Source organism: Peromyscus maniculatus, chromosome 1 (genome assembly GCF_049852395.1).
Source record: "Peromyscus maniculatus bairdii isolate BWxNUB_F1_BW_parent chromosome 1, HU_Pman_BW_mat_3.1, whole genome shotgun sequence".
Lineage (NCBI taxonomy): Eukaryota > Metazoa > Chordata > Mammalia > Rodentia > Cricetidae > Peromyscus > Peromyscus maniculatus.
This window is the reverse complement of record NC_134852.1, coordinates 92,901,829-92,919,721: the sequence shown is the minus strand read 5'-3', so window position 1 is coordinate 92,919,721 and position 17,893 is coordinate 92,901,829. Positions and strand designations below refer to the sequence as shown.

General features: G+C 47.5%; 1 protein-coding gene across 1 annotated transcript in view; it reads left to right on the top strand.

The window, feature by feature from the left end:
* Fsd2 (fibronectin type III and SPRY domain containing 2) overlaps window positions 1-17,893 on the top strand; it is a 35,228-nt gene that overhangs the window by 834 nt on the left and 16,501 nt on the right. Inside the window, exons 2-7 of the mRNA XM_006969976.4 lie at window positions 4,732-5,403; window positions 5,803-5,898; window positions 10,445-10,675; window positions 11,770-11,792; window positions 13,675-13,796; window positions 15,252-15,407. Of these exons, the coding sequence (XP_006970038.3) occupies window positions 4,774-5,403; window positions 5,803-5,898; window positions 10,445-10,675; window positions 11,770-11,792; window positions 13,675-13,796; window positions 15,252-15,407 (1,258 nt within the window). The 5' untranslated portion in view covers window positions 4,732-4,773. The remainder of the gene's footprint in view (window positions 1-4,731; window positions 5,404-5,802; window positions 5,899-10,444; window positions 10,676-11,769; window positions 11,793-13,674; window positions 13,797-15,251; window positions 15,408-17,893) is intronic.

Sequence of the window (17,893 nt, the reverse complement as noted above, 5' to 3'; positions counted from 1 at the left end):
AAGGAGGGGGGAGACTTTTCCATTTAAATCATCTACGACACATCTCACACATAAGACTTAAATGTCTTCTTTTTAAAAAGATTTCTTTTCAAATATATGTATATGTGTGCGTGCACGTGGGTATGTGTCCATGAGTACAGGTCCCCATACAGGCCAAAGGTGTCAGAGCCTGGTTGAGCTGGAGTTACAGGCAGTTGTGAGCAGCCTAGTGTGTGTCCTAAGAATTAGACTTGGATCCTTTGCAAGAGTAGCAAGCATGATCAACAGCTGAGCCAGGGCTCCAGCCCACATGCACCTTTTTAAAGCTGCTCTCTTATAGCAGAGAGATGAAGAGTCTCCTAATATGTGCAGGACAGACTAGTTTATTGTTGTACTCCCCTAAGCCTTCATTTCATACTTGATGAAATGACAGTTTGTAGTTAGTGTTTCCCCTCCCCACATTCTGATTCCAGTAAGAAACTGAAGGAAACCTGAGAAGTACGGGAGCTGAGGAGAACTGCGTGCTGGGGTTGTCCTGCAGGATTCATGCTTCCCTGCTGAGCACGCAGACCAGATGACATTCACACCCAGAGAGCAGATGCTGATGTAAAAGGCGGTGCTCATTAGCATGTGCGTTAAAGGACGGTTGGTCGGTCTTCTTGTTGGAGTCTCCCCGTGGCTCAGTTTGGTACTTTGAGCTCCATCTTTGAACATACACACAGACGTGCAAGTTTTATTTTTAGAGAGCTTCTCCTCCATGCACGGGAAGCCTAAGGATCTCAGCTCTCACTGGACTGGACTGGTGGCTAGCTGTCAGCACAAGACTAGATGCAGAGGAGCCCAGACAAATCCTTATTAAACTGATCATAAAGAAGACCCTTGTCTTCCCCAAAACTCAGTTTTGACATACTGAACTCTAGATATTGAATTAGGGGTCCTCCGACCCTGGAATACGATATCTCTGCCTAGACCACTTGGATGCTTTTGTGTGGGGAACGGGGATCTCATTAGGCAATGTTTCCAGCTGAATATGAGGGTACTCGGCCTTCTCCATCATCAGTTGCTCTCATGGGTCAAATGTTCCTGCAGCAGCTGACTCCACACTGTTGTGGCCTTTCACTCCCATCCCCAGTCCCCACACTCCAGGTGTCCAGGGAGGAGGCTTCTAAACTGGCCCAGGTGGGAGACGCTGCTCCAAAGAATATTAATAACAAGAACAGGAACAAAAGCATCGGGTGTTTATGGACAGCTTAATTTGAGCCAAGTGATATTTAGAACAGTTCACATACTTATATCATTGCACTTAAATGCCAACCTCATGAAGCTGATTGCTAATTAATCCATGAAAGTGAGGTCTAGAGAGGTGGTTTTGCAATGTCACACTGTTAGGGCATCTCTAACAGACAGAATGTAAACCCAAGGTTATCTGAATCTAGAGGTCAGTGGATTTGGTGAAGGGAGAAGGGGTGTGTGTGTGTGTGTGTGTGTTACAGATTCTGTACCCAGAGCCAATGTTCATATTAACTGGCCACTCACAACACTGGGTGATACCCATGAGTTCACTCTGGTTTGGGAGCTGGAGGAGGCAAGTGCCACACTATTAGTGAATGGGTAGAATGGTTGGTCTTCATGGAGGGTGTGGCAGGCACTGGCTGGGTAGGGGAGATTGGTGGCTAAGGAACCACACAGAAGGAAGCAGGGAGCTCTCAACAGGAAGACCCTGGGCGAGATGTAACTGGACGGTACTGAAGGGGTGGAAGGAGCACAGAAGTCCACTAGCAAAGGTGTGTGTGTCATCACTTTGAGAGTGAAACACTAGGAATGGGGGTTGCACAGGGATCCCAAGGAGCTGAGACGGGCCAATGATGGAGCCTCCAGAATTCAAGATGGCTGACTACGCATCTCCGAGTCTGTGCCAGGCAGACACCCACTGCAAGAGCCATGGGGCCCACAGTCAGAAGGCTGGAGAGAAGATGGTGTAAGGAAAATGTCTGCCTACAGAGTGGCACTTAGGTGTGACATTGGAGCCTTGGGGAGAAACTGTGACTTTAGTCTATGAGCCCAGTTAAGGAGGGAGAAGATACCTGGGGTACCAGGAGAGAAGGAAGGCAGCAAGCATCTCTGGGCAGTCATATCACAGCCCCAGATGGGGTGATAATCACTTGATTGTCTGGGATATCCTCAGGAGCAGGACCGTGTCTCACTCCTTGTGTCTGGCACCTGGTGGCATCCTGTCCTCTGGAATTCACACTTTGCCAGCCCCAGGACCAGTCAGTGCTGGAGCAATGAATGAAACCCAGTACTGTAGTGAAGCCCACGGTGAGATCAGCAGGGCTGGCAAAGGATCCCAGGATCCCCCTAGACGGCAACTCTGAGAGTGAAGACTTCCTGGTCATCCTACATTGCCCTGAAAGCCAGGGCAACCAGAACCTCTCGAGTGACGAGTGACGTAGGGGCTTGAGAGAGCTGAGGCAGCAGCCAGGGGCCCAGGTGGGTGAAGCCAGGGTAACTCTGAAGCCCAGACTAACTGCTGCTATTGTCCGAGATGTGACCCCTGGGGAAGGCTGTGTGCTCATCCTCTCGGGTTCCATTTCCAGATTACTGGCTCTCTTCTTCATCACCTCTCCTCCCCATGAGTCAGAGCTCACAGCGAGTATTAGCAGGGAGACCTTATTTTCATGCAGTAGGCATGCCCGATTAGCTGAGCATTCAGACATTCAGGACTGAGAAAGCAGAACTCACGGCCTCTTAGAAAAGACTGAATTGTGTGGCTGAGAATCATCCAATAAGGAGTAAACGGATCTAGGATGGATCAAGATGAGAGGGACCGAGGTGAAGTTCCCACAGCTGGGAGGCAGTTTTGGCCTTGGAAACCATCAAGGGAGAAAGGGACTTGCATGCAGGCACTGTGCATGCCAGCCTGGAGGAGTTGCCGATCCTCCAAAGATTCGTTATGTAAAAGCACGTTCTATGTTACAAGTGTCATTTGTTGATCATCTCCGATGTTTTCTTCAAAAAACAAATATGCATATAGGACTTGGGACCTAATTTTTCCTTATTTTTTAATAACCACAAATCTCTAAATAATAACTAAGCTCATTTTTCTATTGAATCAAGTTACCAACATAATTTTTAGTTGGGTGTAAGCAGAACAGCATGCAGACATCACAAATTCTGGTAAATAATTTTAAAATAAAATGGAAATCATGTGTGTGGGGTGGGTATATGTGTGTGTTTATATGAGCAAGTGCACGTATGCACATGATGTGTGTAAGGCCAGATGTTGACATCAGGTTCCTTCACTGATTGCTTTCCCTGTTATTTTTTGAGACAGACTGTCACTGAACCTGGAGCTCATCGATTGGGTCAGGCTAGCTGATCGATGAGCTCCAGGGATTTGCCTGTCTCTGTCCGTCCCCACCTCCCAGGGCTGGGTTACAGAGACACATAGCTGCTCCTGGCTTTCACATGATCTGAACTCCAGCCCGGCACCCCCACCCCAACCCCGACCCCCTCCCCTCCGTGCCTTTGTGACAGGCACTTTACTGACTGGGCCATCTCTCCAGCCCCAAAATGCATCTTTTAATAAAGTGAATGGGAATGTTTGTTTGTTTGTTTGTTTTTTTAAAAAACTCATGCCCAAGTTTGAAAATATCACATTCTAGAATGCAACAGGAATAAGTTTGTATTTTTTTTTATCTTGTTCATACAAACACAGAGTGACCATGCTCACCTACATAAGTAGATGGGAAGGGAAGCAATTTATAACAATGCCATTCCATTCTGTCAGCTCTTTCTGAAATGTACGCCAAAATTATATAATGACCTATCATGAACAGTTATTTTAAATAACGTATCAGCTGACAACTTGATTAGATCCTCTTGCAATTTTGTTGGAAGCAAAGAGCTGAAAAGCACTTACCTTGAAAAAAATTCTTTTTCTTACCCATTCATTAATGTCACTCACTCTCAGCATCGATACCGATCCTTTAGAGTCCTTTCATCTTGTCTCCTGGAGGTTTTATTAAATTCCCAAGCAATGAAGTCTTACTGTGCAATGTCACAGTCAGAATGCACAGGAAGGATATTTTTTGCTTTTATAATAAAGAGGAGAAGGGCTCTTGAGAAAAGAGAACCTCGGATGCTGGATCATTCCCAGGCGAAGCAGCTCCAAGAAAAACTAAATTCAAGCCCCAGGATCTGAAGCTGTTAGCTCCTCATAGCACTGGTACATGTGTTTCCCCACGGAAGGCCTCATAAACCTGTGCCACGGTGTAAAGATCAGTACTATCAATGCCATCTTTGGAAGGAGCCTGAATATGAACAAAAGAGAGAGAGGGAAGTAGTAACAGGAGGGAAAGAAGGTTATATTCAGGCTGCTATCATGCACACTATTAATCATAGCAAATTATTCTACAGCTTGATTGCTTAAAATGACCGATATTTATCATCTTACGTGGTTTGTGAGGGCTGAGGACTGAGATGAGGTCTTCAGTGTGACTCTGGTTTGGGGTGGCCCTCCCCATGCACCTTTCTGCAACAGGGTCTCCAGCTCCCTCTGCTCACTAGCCAGCCTTGGGTCACCTGTGTCTCCGTGTGTTTTTCTTGATTGTTGAGTAACTGTGAGTCAGCTCCAGCCTGGACAATTTGGTGAATTTGTTTGCCATGATGTGGGCTCTGACCATAACTTCTTCAATGAAATCTGAACCCATGCTTTCTTGGGAACTGATGTTCATCTCTTCTGTGTCCTAGGACTCTGAATATTCACTGACTGAGAAGGATTGTTCTGTATCAATGGAGGAGGAAGCAGGGGAGGAGCCAGGGCTGGGCAGGTCCACGGCCTCCAAAGACTTCCACTTTTATCACATGGACCTGTATGACTCTGAAGATAGACTGCAGCTCTTCCCAGGAGAAAGCAGCAGAGTCAGGAGGGAAGTCACCCAGACTGAACTGACCAATGAGCCGAGAGGGCCAGGGGACAGTAAGAGTCTTCAGAACGAAGTGGACGAGCTTGTCCATTTATACGGACTTGAAGATGATCACGAGTTAGGGAATGAGTTTGTTGATGAACACAGACTGGGGACTCTGGGATATCCTTCTTATGGGATGAAGAGGAGAGACCCAGCCAGGGAACAGAGAGACTGGGGGCTCAGTGGTGAGACAGATGAGGCCGAGGACCTGGGCTACGGAGGGCAAGTCCTTCCCGGCCAGTGCCAAGACCTTCGGGAAGCTTACAGGTACACACATGGCCGTGCCAGTGAAGAGTATGAATGCTACGTCATCCCAGAGGAGGAGGATGAAGAAGAGCCTGCCGACATCTTCTGTGTCACTTGCAAAATTCCAGTAAGAACTGCTGAGAAGGATTTTGAAATACACAAGGAACATGAAGTAACGCCGCTCAGCAAAGCGCTGGAAAGCGCCAAGGTAACAGCTCTCCTTCCATCTTTGTATGTGTGTCTCAGGGAGGGGGCAGGGAATGCATGCTAAATACCTCTGCAAGGATGGAATGGGGGGCTGGAGAGATGGCTCAGCAGTTAAGAGCACTGGCTCCCCTTGTAGAGGACTTGGGTTCAATTCCCAGCATCCACATGGCAACTCACAACCACCCTTAACTGTAGGCACAGGGGATCTGATGCCCTCTTCTGGACTCTGTGGTCAACACACACACACACACACACACACACACACACACACACACACACACACACACACACACACGGTGTACAGACATACATGCAGACAAACATCCATACACATATTTTTTTTAATTTAAAGAAGTTAGAACAAACATAGCATTGATGCCTTGTTCGTCCTGTTCCCTAGGATGAAATTCACAAAAACATGTGCAAACTGGAACAGCAGATTATTGAGATGGAAAATTTTGCCAGCCACCTGGAGGAGGTGTTCATTACGGTGGAGGTAAGAACATGCTTGGTGAGTTCGTCACACACGTAGCTTCCGTCTGTGGCCAAGCAGATGGTCCTAGTGAGCTACTGGAGCTTTTTCCTTGAATGTGAGGTGTCACCTGCCACCTCCCCTCAGATATCCATAGACCTTCCACCACCCCTGGGCAGCCACAGAGGTGATGGTCACTTGTCTGCATCCTCTACTCTGTCCTCTATGTCCACTAGGGGGGAGAGGCTGGTGTGTGTGTATCTCCAGGCCTACTACATGGGATGTTTCAAAGCAAGTGTATTATACATGTTTATTGCACGGATAAATAAAGCAGAAATTTTAAAATCAAAGTGCCAATTGCATGGGGTTTATTTTTTTTAAATTCTAACAATAATGACTCCATAGTAGCACAATCCAGATAGTGAAGTGAACAGTTTTCTTCTGTCCTTAGATTAGTGTGGGGTGGGGTTTGTGTGCACCTGTGTATACAAGTGTACATGCACATGTATGTTCATGCATGTGAAGGTCAGAAGTCAAGTCTGGGTGTCTTCCTCAGCCACTCTGTACCTTATTTTTTGAGACTGGGTCTCTCACTGACATTGGAGCTCTCTAATTTGGCTATCCTGGTTGGCCAGCAAGACCTGGAGATCCCCGTCTCGGCTGCCCTCAGTGTTGGGATTACATACGATCACTGCTGCACCTGGCTTTTTATGTAGGTGCCGGAGACCCAAACTCAGGCCTTCACGCTTGCATGGCAAGCTCTCGACCGACTGAGCCACTTCCACAAGCCCCTGTCCTTGGCGGGCTTTTTGTTTGTTTAGTTGATTTTGTCCTCTTTTTTCTTTTCCTGCTCTTGGCCCCAGCCTGAGATTCCCTCAGGTATCATCTGATCCTGTGTATAACCAGACATGGCAGGCTTCATGTTGTTGCCTTGCTCTCTGGAGTTTTTAGTTTTAGGTCTTTGGAGTACCATCATGTCACTGAACTCAATCAGGTATGAACTGCCAAGTTTCCTCCCCTTTGAAAATGTTTATTGTGCACCATATTCATTGCACATTTTATGTTACATCAGGAGGTTTTCACACATGTATATAATGTGTGTTGAGCGTGTTCCCCAGCTCCACTCCCCTGGGGCTCCCCCTTAATATTCTCTGTTCCCCAGACTCTTTCATGCCACTGTACGTACATGATTTTGTGAATCTATGTAAGATTTAGGAACCACAAATGAGAGAGAATGTATATTTGTCTTCTGAGACTAGCTGAATTCATTTAATTGGATTATCTCCACCAGCATTCATTTTCCTGCAAACAACTCCATTGTGCATATATACATTTTCTTTGCCCATCCCTTTGTTGATGGACACCTAGGTTAGTTCCATAACTTAGCTTTTCTGAAGAGCCTCAATAAACATAGATATGCAAGTGTCTGTGGCAGGCTGACTTGGACCAAATGGGAGATGTATTTTCAGTTTTTGAGGAATCTCCATACTGATTCCCAAGGCGTCTGGACTAGTTTACATCCCCAACAGGGATGTATGTGGATTTTGTCCATACACCCACTGGTATTTATTTGTCAAACAGGTTTCAGCTTTTCATGCAGCAACACCCCACTCCTGCTGTGTGTCAAACACAGACACACTTCCAGCTGTGCATGGGCTAGACACATAAGTATCTGTGCTGCCCCCTTTTTAACTTAGCCATTTTGCAGGCTTTGCAAGATTGGTAAGAACTCAGACCTCCAAGACTCGTGGCTGCGTTCTGGGCCAAGTGTGTCCAGATTCTCGGTCTGTTATTAAAAAAATGAAATGAAAACCCCCACAAATTGCCAAGTAGCAAGAAAATTTTACTTAAAGCAAAATGATAGAACAAATTAGAAATACACTGTTAAGACCAACAGCAGGACTAGGCATGGTGGCACACGCCTTGATCCCAGCACTCAGGAGGCGGAGGCAGAGGCAGGTGGATCTCTGTGAGTTCAAGCCAGCCTGGTTTACATAGTGAGTTCCAGGAGAGTCAGGGCTATGTAGAGAGATCCTGCCTCAAAAAACCAAAAGGTTGGCAACAGGACACATGAGTGAGAGCACTCACTCATTATTGTTGAGGGAGTTCCCTTTATGAGGTTCAAGAAGAAGTATTTGGGGGTTCTCTTAGGGGGTTCAAGAAGAGAAGTTTGTCATTAGTGGTATAATTTGAGCAATTTGCTATTTTGACTGACAGGCTTAGATTACATGAACCTTACTCACTGCCCATATCCCTTCCCATGATGCATCTGATTTTAATCAGTACGAATGCCCATTTATGCATAAGCATAAGAAGGTAAATACAACATTCTCTCTTCTCTCTGAAAGTTCACTTTGAGGACACAGTTTGTCTTAATTTGCAACCAAATCCAGTCAAGGCCAGATCAGTCCATTGCCCATAGTCCTGGATTGTGTTGTAGGACATGTTAGAATGGAAATGGGTATTATCAAGGGTTGCAAAGAGTAACTATTTCTATTTTCAAAGCATGTATATATGCAGCTGTATGCAAACAGGGGTCCTAGATGGCTAACAGGTTGCTACATGCATTGTTCAGAGTCTAGGCATGTGCAGAGCCCAAGACAAATGGAGTCCAAGGTTGCTAAGCTATTCCCTGTGTCTGCATTGCCTCAAAAGGGACTTCTCATCCTTTAAGGCCCCCTCTCTTCCTGTTCTGACATGGGAAGAACGTAGGTTCTTCATCCATGCACCAAGATTACTGAACTGGAAGCTGATCTTAGTTGCCCATTGGCCATACTGTCCCCTAGAGCTCCATAGAGCAAGAGCAAATCCTCTCTTCTGGCCAGCTTTAGTTAAACACTGCAAGACACTCATCCTTGGCCCTCAGCCTTAAAGGGAGAGAGAGAGCTGCCCCACTATTCCTGTGGATGGAGTGGGAAGGATGGAAGGCCTTCTACTTCCAAGCACAAGGTGGTAGGAGGAGGGATAAGCGTGAGATAGCCAGGGCAAAGGTGTTATTCTAGGACTGGAAGGATGGCTCAGAGGTTAAGAGCACTGTTGCTCTTCTGGAGGATCTAGGTTTGATTCCCAGGTGGCTCACAATGGCCTGTAATTCTAGTTCTGGGCATCTAATGCCCCCTTCTGGCCTCTGTGGGCACTGCACACATGTGGTACACAGACACATATGCAGGCAAAATACCAAACTTTTCCTTTTTGAGTTCCCTGTGCTCTATTCTGTCATCTGTCATACTCTCAGATCCAAGTATCTTCATCCCAGTGAGGACACCAGGGACCTTCTGTTATCGCCACTTGAGATTCATCTATTTGCTTTACCCTCTCACCATTCTGAGTGAGTCTTATGCACACAGTAGGTGCTTAGTAATAACTCTCTGCGTGACTTCTAGAAGCCTCTTCTTTGGAAATGTCCTTGTCATTGGATGAAAGTGGCAACAATCAAAAACCGCTGAGTTTCACGTGCTTCCAGTGTGAGAAGTGAATACCAGAAATCTACCTGCTCTACTCAACATTTCCCAGCCTCTCTGCTCTCGGTTTAAATACTATAGGTATCAGCCAGATGTGGTGGTGCATGCCTGTAATCCCAGCACTTGCAAAGCTGAGGCAAAAACATTGCTGTGAATTCCAGGCCAGCCTGGCCTGCATAATGGGTACCAAGCCATATAGGGTCACCTAATAATAAGATGCTATGTCAAGAAAACCTACAGATACGTAAACACCACACATACCAATGTCTACATTCTTCCACCTGCATTTCCTTATTCATCAGGCAGTGCCGTTTGCCACAACCCTTTCTTCTCTGCTTCCATATCTCTCCTCACTGGCATGAACTGAGTTGGTATACTCCTGGTGTGTATATAAGCCATGTATCAGTTGTGGGGACAGATATCGTGAGATGTGAGAACATGGGAGGGAATGGCAGGTGGACATCGCCCAGGGCAAACATTTCTGCCTTGAAATCAAAGCCTCCAGCAGCAACCTGATTAACCATTGATGAGCTCCCAGGCTGGTTGCTATGGTAATAGGAGGTCACTGAAACAGGGAGAGGATTGCAACATACTGCCGGGAAAGATAGCAACACATTCTGGTGAGGGTGTTCGGGGCTGGGGAGCACACATCTCAGTCGGTGAAGTTCAAGGACCTGAGTTTGACCCTGAGAACCCACATAGAAAATTTGGGTGTGGCGACACATGCTTGTCATCCCAGTGCTGGGAGGCAGAGAGAGGAGGATCTCTGGGGCTTGGTGGCCAGCCAGCCTAACCTAGTGAGCACACTCCCTGCCAGTGAGAGACTCTGTGGATGACACTTGAGGTTGTCCTCCAGCTTCCATATGCACAAACATGTATGTATGCATTCATGTTCATATGCATTAACTAATTAACTAATTCCTGGGGATCTGAGAAGGAGTGTCCTCTGTTTTCACTCCCCCAGCATTCACTCCAGCATTCTGCTAAAAGATGGGATCGAGTGAAGGGATGAACAAAGCTCAGGGCAGACAGAGTTTCATGTCCCCCGTGGTTCTAGCCACACCATATCACACGCACTAAAATGATGGTTAAGGTCAACTGTCTTGCAGGAGAATTTCGGAAAACAAGAACAAACCTTTGAGTCACATTACAATGAGATCTTGGAAACCCTCGCTCAAAAGTACGAAGAAAAAATTCAAGCTCTAGGAGAGAAAAAGAAAGAGAAGCTGGAAGCTTTATACGGGCAACTGGTCAGCTGTGGAGAAAACCTTGATGCCTGTAGAGAGCTGATGGAAACCATAGAGGAGATGTGTCATGAAGAGAAGGTGGAGTTCTTAAAGGTCTGTGACGAAACAGAAAGGAAAGGAACAAAACCATGAGGTGAAATCCCAGGTCCAGTCCAAAGTGGGCTAGCCTACCCTCTCTGCTCTCAGAGTTCTGAGCTGACTGTGATGGCCAGCATCTATCTGATGCCCACGGTGGGAGGCTGTCCCTACCTCTCCACATCACTTCATTTGTGGCCAAGCAGGCAGGGACACCTGGCCCTTTTCCTCCACCACTCCCCAGGTACCGCCAAGCTTTGTCCCTCTGTTCCCTGGTCATTGATTGACTGTCCCTTGATCATGGAGGCGAGCAATGACAGTGTCCTGAGACTTTCTTGGCTGCCTCTGGTGGCTTCTCTAGGATCTCTGAGAGAAAGTTGGTTCAGGTTAATAAGGTACCTTAAATTGCCCTGTGCCAAGGTAAGTGTCACTTCATACATACGCCAAAAATATCCACTTCTTACTTATATTCAAATCATATTAAATCTGGTCCAAATCCCATATAGCAGAGTTATGGGAATTTCAACCTCATTTAGAGATCTTGCAAGGTCCCATGAGGCTATGGGGCAGACATGGTTTCACAGAGAAGTCTTCAGGATCTCTTAGATGCTAAGTATGACCCCCCTCATTGTCCAAGCTCATAGCTACTCCTCAAAGCCCAATCATACCTCCTTCTCACCACCATCACGGTAAGAGACTCATGAGTAAAGGTAGAGAGCAATCTGGCAAGAGCTGTGAGAGGAACCAATGCTCACCCTCTCGAGCAAGTGGTCCCCTGGTGCCCCTGTACCTCAAATACAGAATGTAGAAAACAACGCATTACTAATGATGATGAAAACTTGTAGACAGCCACCGTGTCTTACACCCGAGGAACCACAAAGTAAGCAATGGTGTTTCTAGGCAACGATCCCTTGAAGTCTTCGTAGTCAGTGGTCCAAAGGACCCTGTGTGACCCGGGAGGTGCAGGGCTGTGGAGGGAAATGCACAAGCATGGTGGTTTTGTTGGGATGATCCTCCCCACTTTCGTAATTTCCAACTTTAAAAAATTTACACTTTATATTGTTGAAAAAAATTATTTCCTAAGTCGGTTTAATATTTTCTTTCCTTTTCAGGATGCAGTGGCTATGACTGACAGGTAATAGTTTTGTCCTGACCTGGCTTCTGTTTCCATTCCTCTCACTTCTAGACTGACTCCCCTGGGTCATCTGCTTCCCTTCTCAGCTCCGGTGACCCCATAAATAAAATAGTCCCGACTTCGGAATGGCAGTGTGGGGGCGGTAGGGCTTTTGGTGTTGAATCTTAGAATCTCTGGGCTGGAAGGGAACATGTATGGTGAGGCCCACCCAGCAAGCCTGCGCTCAGGTCCCCCTCACACACGAGAACTTTGTCTCACTGGGAGAAACTGAGGGCCAGAACATGTGCCCACCTCTCTTCAGTCCTTGGTCATGTTGTGGCAGAAAGCATGTACATTTTAAAGTCAGACACAGCAGAGCATGACCCCTGCTTCCACAGTGACCTTGGACAGATCCAAGTCCAAAAATCCCACCTTCCCTGTTTACAAACAGGGGCAGTTCTGTGAGACCTTAGTAAGATAGTGTCCGTAAAACAACATGGGAACTTAATCATGGAAGGGCCTAAATACACGCGTTTTGGCAAAAATGGACCTGGACTTCAAATTCCATGTTTGCCACTTAGAAGCCTCGTGACTTCCGGGGAGCTGATGCAGGACCATCAGGAGCCTCTGGTGCAGCAACGTGAGGGCTCCTGACCGAGTGTGAGGCTCCAGAGTAGAACCCCCAAGTGCATGTGGGGATGTGGGATGATGTGGGAGCGGAGGAAATGTGGGTCTACATCCTGCTGATAGGTGGCTTTCCACCCATTCTTAGGCCCAACCCTTCCTCTTGCCCCTGGAAGGAATCAGACCAACATTTCTCAACCTGTAGGTCGCAATCAATCCCTTTGGCAGGGTCAAACGACCCTTTCACAGGGGTCACATAAGACCATCGGAAAACACAGATTATTTCCATCACAGTTCAAAACAGTAGCAAAACTACAGTTATGAAGTAGCAATAAAAAATGATTTTATGGTTGGGGGTCACCACAACATGAGGAACTGTACTAAAGGGTCACAGCATTAGGAAGGTTGAGGACCTCTGGGTTAGACATTAATGGATGGTTTGGATAGGAAGTGTTCTCTAAAAGGCTCATGGGTTGAAGGCTTTGTTCTCAAAGCAACTATATTCAAGAAGTGGGGTCCTGGGGAGATGATTGGATCAGTAGAGCTCTGATCTCATGAATGAGGGTCCTCGGATGGGTTCGTAATTCTATGGTACAGTTGGGAGGTGGTGGAGTTGAGGGGCTGGGGCCTAGCTGAAGGAAGTGTGTTACTAGAGGTTTGAAAGGTAAATCTAGTCCCCCTTCTCGCCTCTCTCCGCTTCCTGGCTGCCCAAGATAAGCAGCTTTTCTCCATTTTCCCCCCACCCTCCACCACCACCACCGTGCTTCCACCGAAGGCCTAAAGGGCAATGGAGCCAGCTGACCGTGGACTGAAACCGTGGGCCGAAGTAGAGAGTCCCTCCCTTTTAGTTGCTTATCTCAGTGATTTGTCAAAGCTACAACGTTCTAGTGAGGTAACCTCCTGGCCCATCATCAAATCAGATAGCAGAATCCAGAAGCATGTGAAGAAATGCAAGTTTGGCAAAGAGGCCCTCCGTTTCCTCCTAGTGACCTAGCACTAAAGACATACCCTAACAAGAAAGCCCTTGTATGAATTTGGGTTGTTTTTTAAAAACATGCATGAGTGTTTTGCCTGCGTGAATGTCTGTGGACCATGTGTATACCTGGTGTCCACAGAGGCCAGAAGAGGTTGTCACATACCTTGGAACTGGGGTTACAGAGGGTTGTGAGCTGCCATGTGGGTGCTGGCAATTGAACCTAGATCCTCTGGAAGAGCAGCCAGTGCTCTTAACTGCTGATCCCACTCCCCAGCCCCTGGCCATGTCTTTTTATACCCACAGACTGGGGAAATTCCTGAAAACCAAAACAGACGTGGAGCTCTCTGCACAGCCTGAGTTTGAAGACCAGACCTTGGATTTCTCTGATGTGGAGCAGCTGATGGACTCTATCAACACCATTCCAGGTGTGTGTGTGTGTGTGTGTGTGTGTGTGTGTGTGTGTGTGTGTGTGTGTGCTGGGGGTGGAGTGCACACTCACATGCATTCGTGTGCATGGGGAGGCCAGAGATTGACATCAAGCATCTCCCTCTATTGCTCTGCACTTCATTTTTTGAAACAGGGCCTCTCACTGAACCTGGAGCTCCCAGGTTGTCTAGGCTGTCTGGCCAGGATGCCGAAGGATTCCTGTTTCCAAGGTGGAAATAGCTGCGCGCCTGGCTTCTTATGTGGATGCTGGGGCTCCGAACTCGGGTCTTCAGGCTTATTTGGCAAGCACTTGGCTGCCTGAGCCACCTCCCCAGCTCAGGTTCTTTTCTCCCCTAAGGCTCAGTAGTACTCCGTTGAGTCAACACACCACATTTCCTCCTCCATTAATCTGTTGGTGGACACTAGGTTGTTCTCTCATCTTGGCCATTGTGAATACAGCACCATGAAATGAGTGTGCAAAGTACCTAGGATCCCGACTTCAGTGCTTTTGGCTGTATACCTCAAAGTGGGACTGCTGACCCATCTGTCAGTTCTCTTCTCTCCCTCACTCTGTTTGCAGCCCTGGGGACTGAACCCAGCACCTCACGTATGCTACCCAAGTACTGCATCTCTGAGCTACATTTCCAACCCCCCCTACCAGCCCCCCTTTTTTTAAAAGCTGAGATCTCACTGTATCGCCCAGATGGTCTTGTACCCCTGGACTCAAGTGATGCTCTGTGGTATCGTGGCCTCTTGGGTGTGACATTACGCTAGCAGTTCCTTATTAACCTTTTGGTGGCTTGCCATGCTGTCTTCCACAGTGGCTGTAGGAAGGTACACTTCACTGGCGGTACACGTGACTTCCTGTTCTTTACATCCTTGCCAACGCTGTCATCTTGCTTTCTGAGCGTGGCTGTTCCAGCAGGTGTGAGGGGATAGCTCATTATGTCAGGGGGTGCTTTATTTATTGTTTTTAGTTTTGCTGAGACGGGCTAGCTGTAGAACTCACAATGTAGCCCAGGCTCACCTCACACTTGTATCCTCAGCCTTCCAGGTGCTGGGATTACAGGCATGCACCACCATGCATGGCCCTCAGGTCATGGTTTTGATCTGCATTTCCCTCATGATGAGTGATGTCGAGCACCTGTTCATACTCTTGGTGGCAATTTGTATGTCTTCTTTAGACAAACATCTGTTTGAGCCCTTTGCTCATTTTTAAGTGATGTGATTTAAGGGATTGTCTGTTTTGTTTGGCGTTGAGTTTTGGAGATTCTTCTATGTTTTGAATATCAGTTATAAGAATCTCCTGTCTGTCCTCCATGGACACCAGGCACACACATGGTGCATAAACATGTATGCAGACAAAACACCCATACAATAAAGTAAAGAGCGGCTGCTCCCCACACCTGCACACCTGTCTCGTCATTGTTGACTTCCCTCTCTTTGTTTTTTAGCTCCCTCTGCTCCAGTGATCAATCCACAGGCCCCCAACTCGGCCACTGGGTCCTCCGTCCGCGTGTGTTGGAGCTTATACTCTGACGACACCGTGGAAAGCTATCAGCTGTCCTACAGGCCAGTGCGGGACAGCTCACCTGGCAAAGACCAAGCAGGTAAGGTCTAGAGCCTGACAGAGCCGCTGCTGACCAGAATGCTTCAGGGAATAGCTCCTTGCTCCCTTTGGGCAGCTCTGGGTCTATCTTCACCCCCAGGGGAATGGCTTGTGTGGTACTAGGGCTGGGGCCACCCTTCCACCAATAATCCATCCATCAGTCCCTCTCCTGGGAGCAGCGTAACTGTATTAGCCATTGGTTGGTTAGTTTTCTTGTTGCTGTGAACAAATACCCGACCAGAAACAACTTTGGGAGGCGAGGGTTCATTTTGGCTCACAGGTTGAGAGTACAGTTCAGCACCTGGGGGTGGGGTGGGGGTGGGGGGATGGTAGCAGGTACATGAGGCAGCTGGTCACACTGAACCACAGTCAAGAAACAGAGAGCGATGAATGCTGATGTTCTACTCACCTTCTCCTTTATATTCAACCCGGGACCTCCGCCCACAGGATGGTGGCACCCACATCCAAGGTGGGTCACCCCTCCTCAGCTAAACCTCTTTGGAAATGCCTTCAGAGACACCCAGAGGCCTGTCTCCTTGGTGATTTGAAATCCCATCAAGTTGAAAATGAAGATTAATCTTCATAGTCAGCTTGCTGTTACCATAACAAATATCAGAGATAAATCAACTTTTGAGGAGGAAACTTTAGTAGCCCATGGTTTCTGTCTTTAATGACACAGTACACTGTGACAGAATATGGACAAAAAGCTGCTCATCTGAGAGTATCCATAGGGCCAAGAGAAACAGGGAGGGGCTGGGGGTACCAATATCCCTCTCAAGCTTATGTTCCCAATGACCTCACCTCCTCCCACAAGGCCCCACCTCCTAAAGGGTTCACCACCTCCTGGGGTACTGGGTTAGGGACAGCCTTCAACTCATAGCTGTTGGGGGCACTTCTTCAAACCTTAACAAGAAGGGGAGATCAGACCGCAGGAAAACTACCCCCTCAAGTCCCACAAACCTGAAGCAGTGAGGAATGTGGTCCTGCTGGTAGGTCTGGCCAGAATGAGTCAGGTCAGAGTGAGCTTGCCGGGCTTGGTGATCTCCATTTCACAGACGAGGACGGTGGAGGCTCAGAGAGAAATGAGCTGTCAGTGAGTCCCAGGGAGTTGTGGGAGAACCAGGGTGAGAACCAGGTCTTCGGGCTCCCTGCCCAGAGCACTGCACTCTGTTCTAGGATATGTGGGTGGGGGCTCTGAGTTAAGGGAGGTAAGGACATCATTTCTGCCCAGGGACCAAGTAGGAGGAGTTTAAAAAAAAAACATTTTTGTTTGTTTGTTTGTTTTTTTGTCTTTGTTTTTTGAGACAGGGTTTCTCCTCTCAAGTAGTTTTGCTCTCGCTTTGTAGACCAGCTGGCCTTGAACTCACAGAGATCTGCTTGGCTCTGCCTCCCGAGTGCTGGGATTAAAGGCAAGTGCCACCCAGCTAAAAATATTTTTTATTATTTGATAGTTTCATACATTTATACAATGTATATGTAACTGTAACTTCAGGGCACACGATCATCCACTGGGGCATGAGCAACCTACCAGTGGCCACATCCACAGAGCAGAGTGGCTCTCTCTCTTTCAGATGCCATCAGCTGCCAGTAGTTCCTCCACTCGGGTGGAGGCTCCAGGGCCCTCTCCAACCCACGCTGGAAACTTGACTGGCTTGATGTCGTGGGGGTAACACAGTTGCTGTCAGTTGGTGTGGGCAATAACCACATCATGTCTAGAAGTCAGCATTTCATGGTTCTCCTCCCCATTTGCCCCCTTAATTCTTTGCCCTCTTCTTTGAACTTCTCTGAGTCTTGGATGGTGGGACATTGATATCCACCACCCATCCACAGCTAACCACTCAGTCATTTATATAGTTGACACTTGGGTCAGTTTTGAGTCTCTGCATTAACCACTACCCACTGCAAAAGAAACTTTCCTGACCAAGGCTGAGAGCAACACAAATCTTTGGGTGCAAACATAAATGTTCAGAGTGCAGTTTGACAGCATAACCATGTATCAAAATAACAGTAAGTTCCCCTCTAGGGCCTATGATCTCCCTAGTCACGGACTTCTAACCAGGTTTACAGTGCCAGGCATGAAATCACCCCTGTAGAGCCGACCTCGTAACATATTAGAAAGTGGTTGGTTACGTTCATAACTATCAGGCCACTGTGGCACCAGTGAGTACATCTGCCACCAGCAGGTCCGTGCTGTAGCATGAACGGTCCAGTGCTGGGAAAGATCATTGATGCCTTTTTCCCACCGTAGCCTACACAGTACCTACTGGCACTTTGCGGGCTAGCCAGCAGGAAGGAAGTTTCCATCCTAGTTCCAACTTGATCTGTCTACGATCTGGGAGCAGGTCATGTGTTGTTCTCAGCAGCAGGATGTGACCGTCTCGTTTTGATGGGCATCCAGCACTGGTGGCAACTGCCTGTACTGTTTAATGGGGTCTCAGAGACCTCTGACAAACGACTCCCAGGAAAGTAGCTGTGGTGGCTTGAACG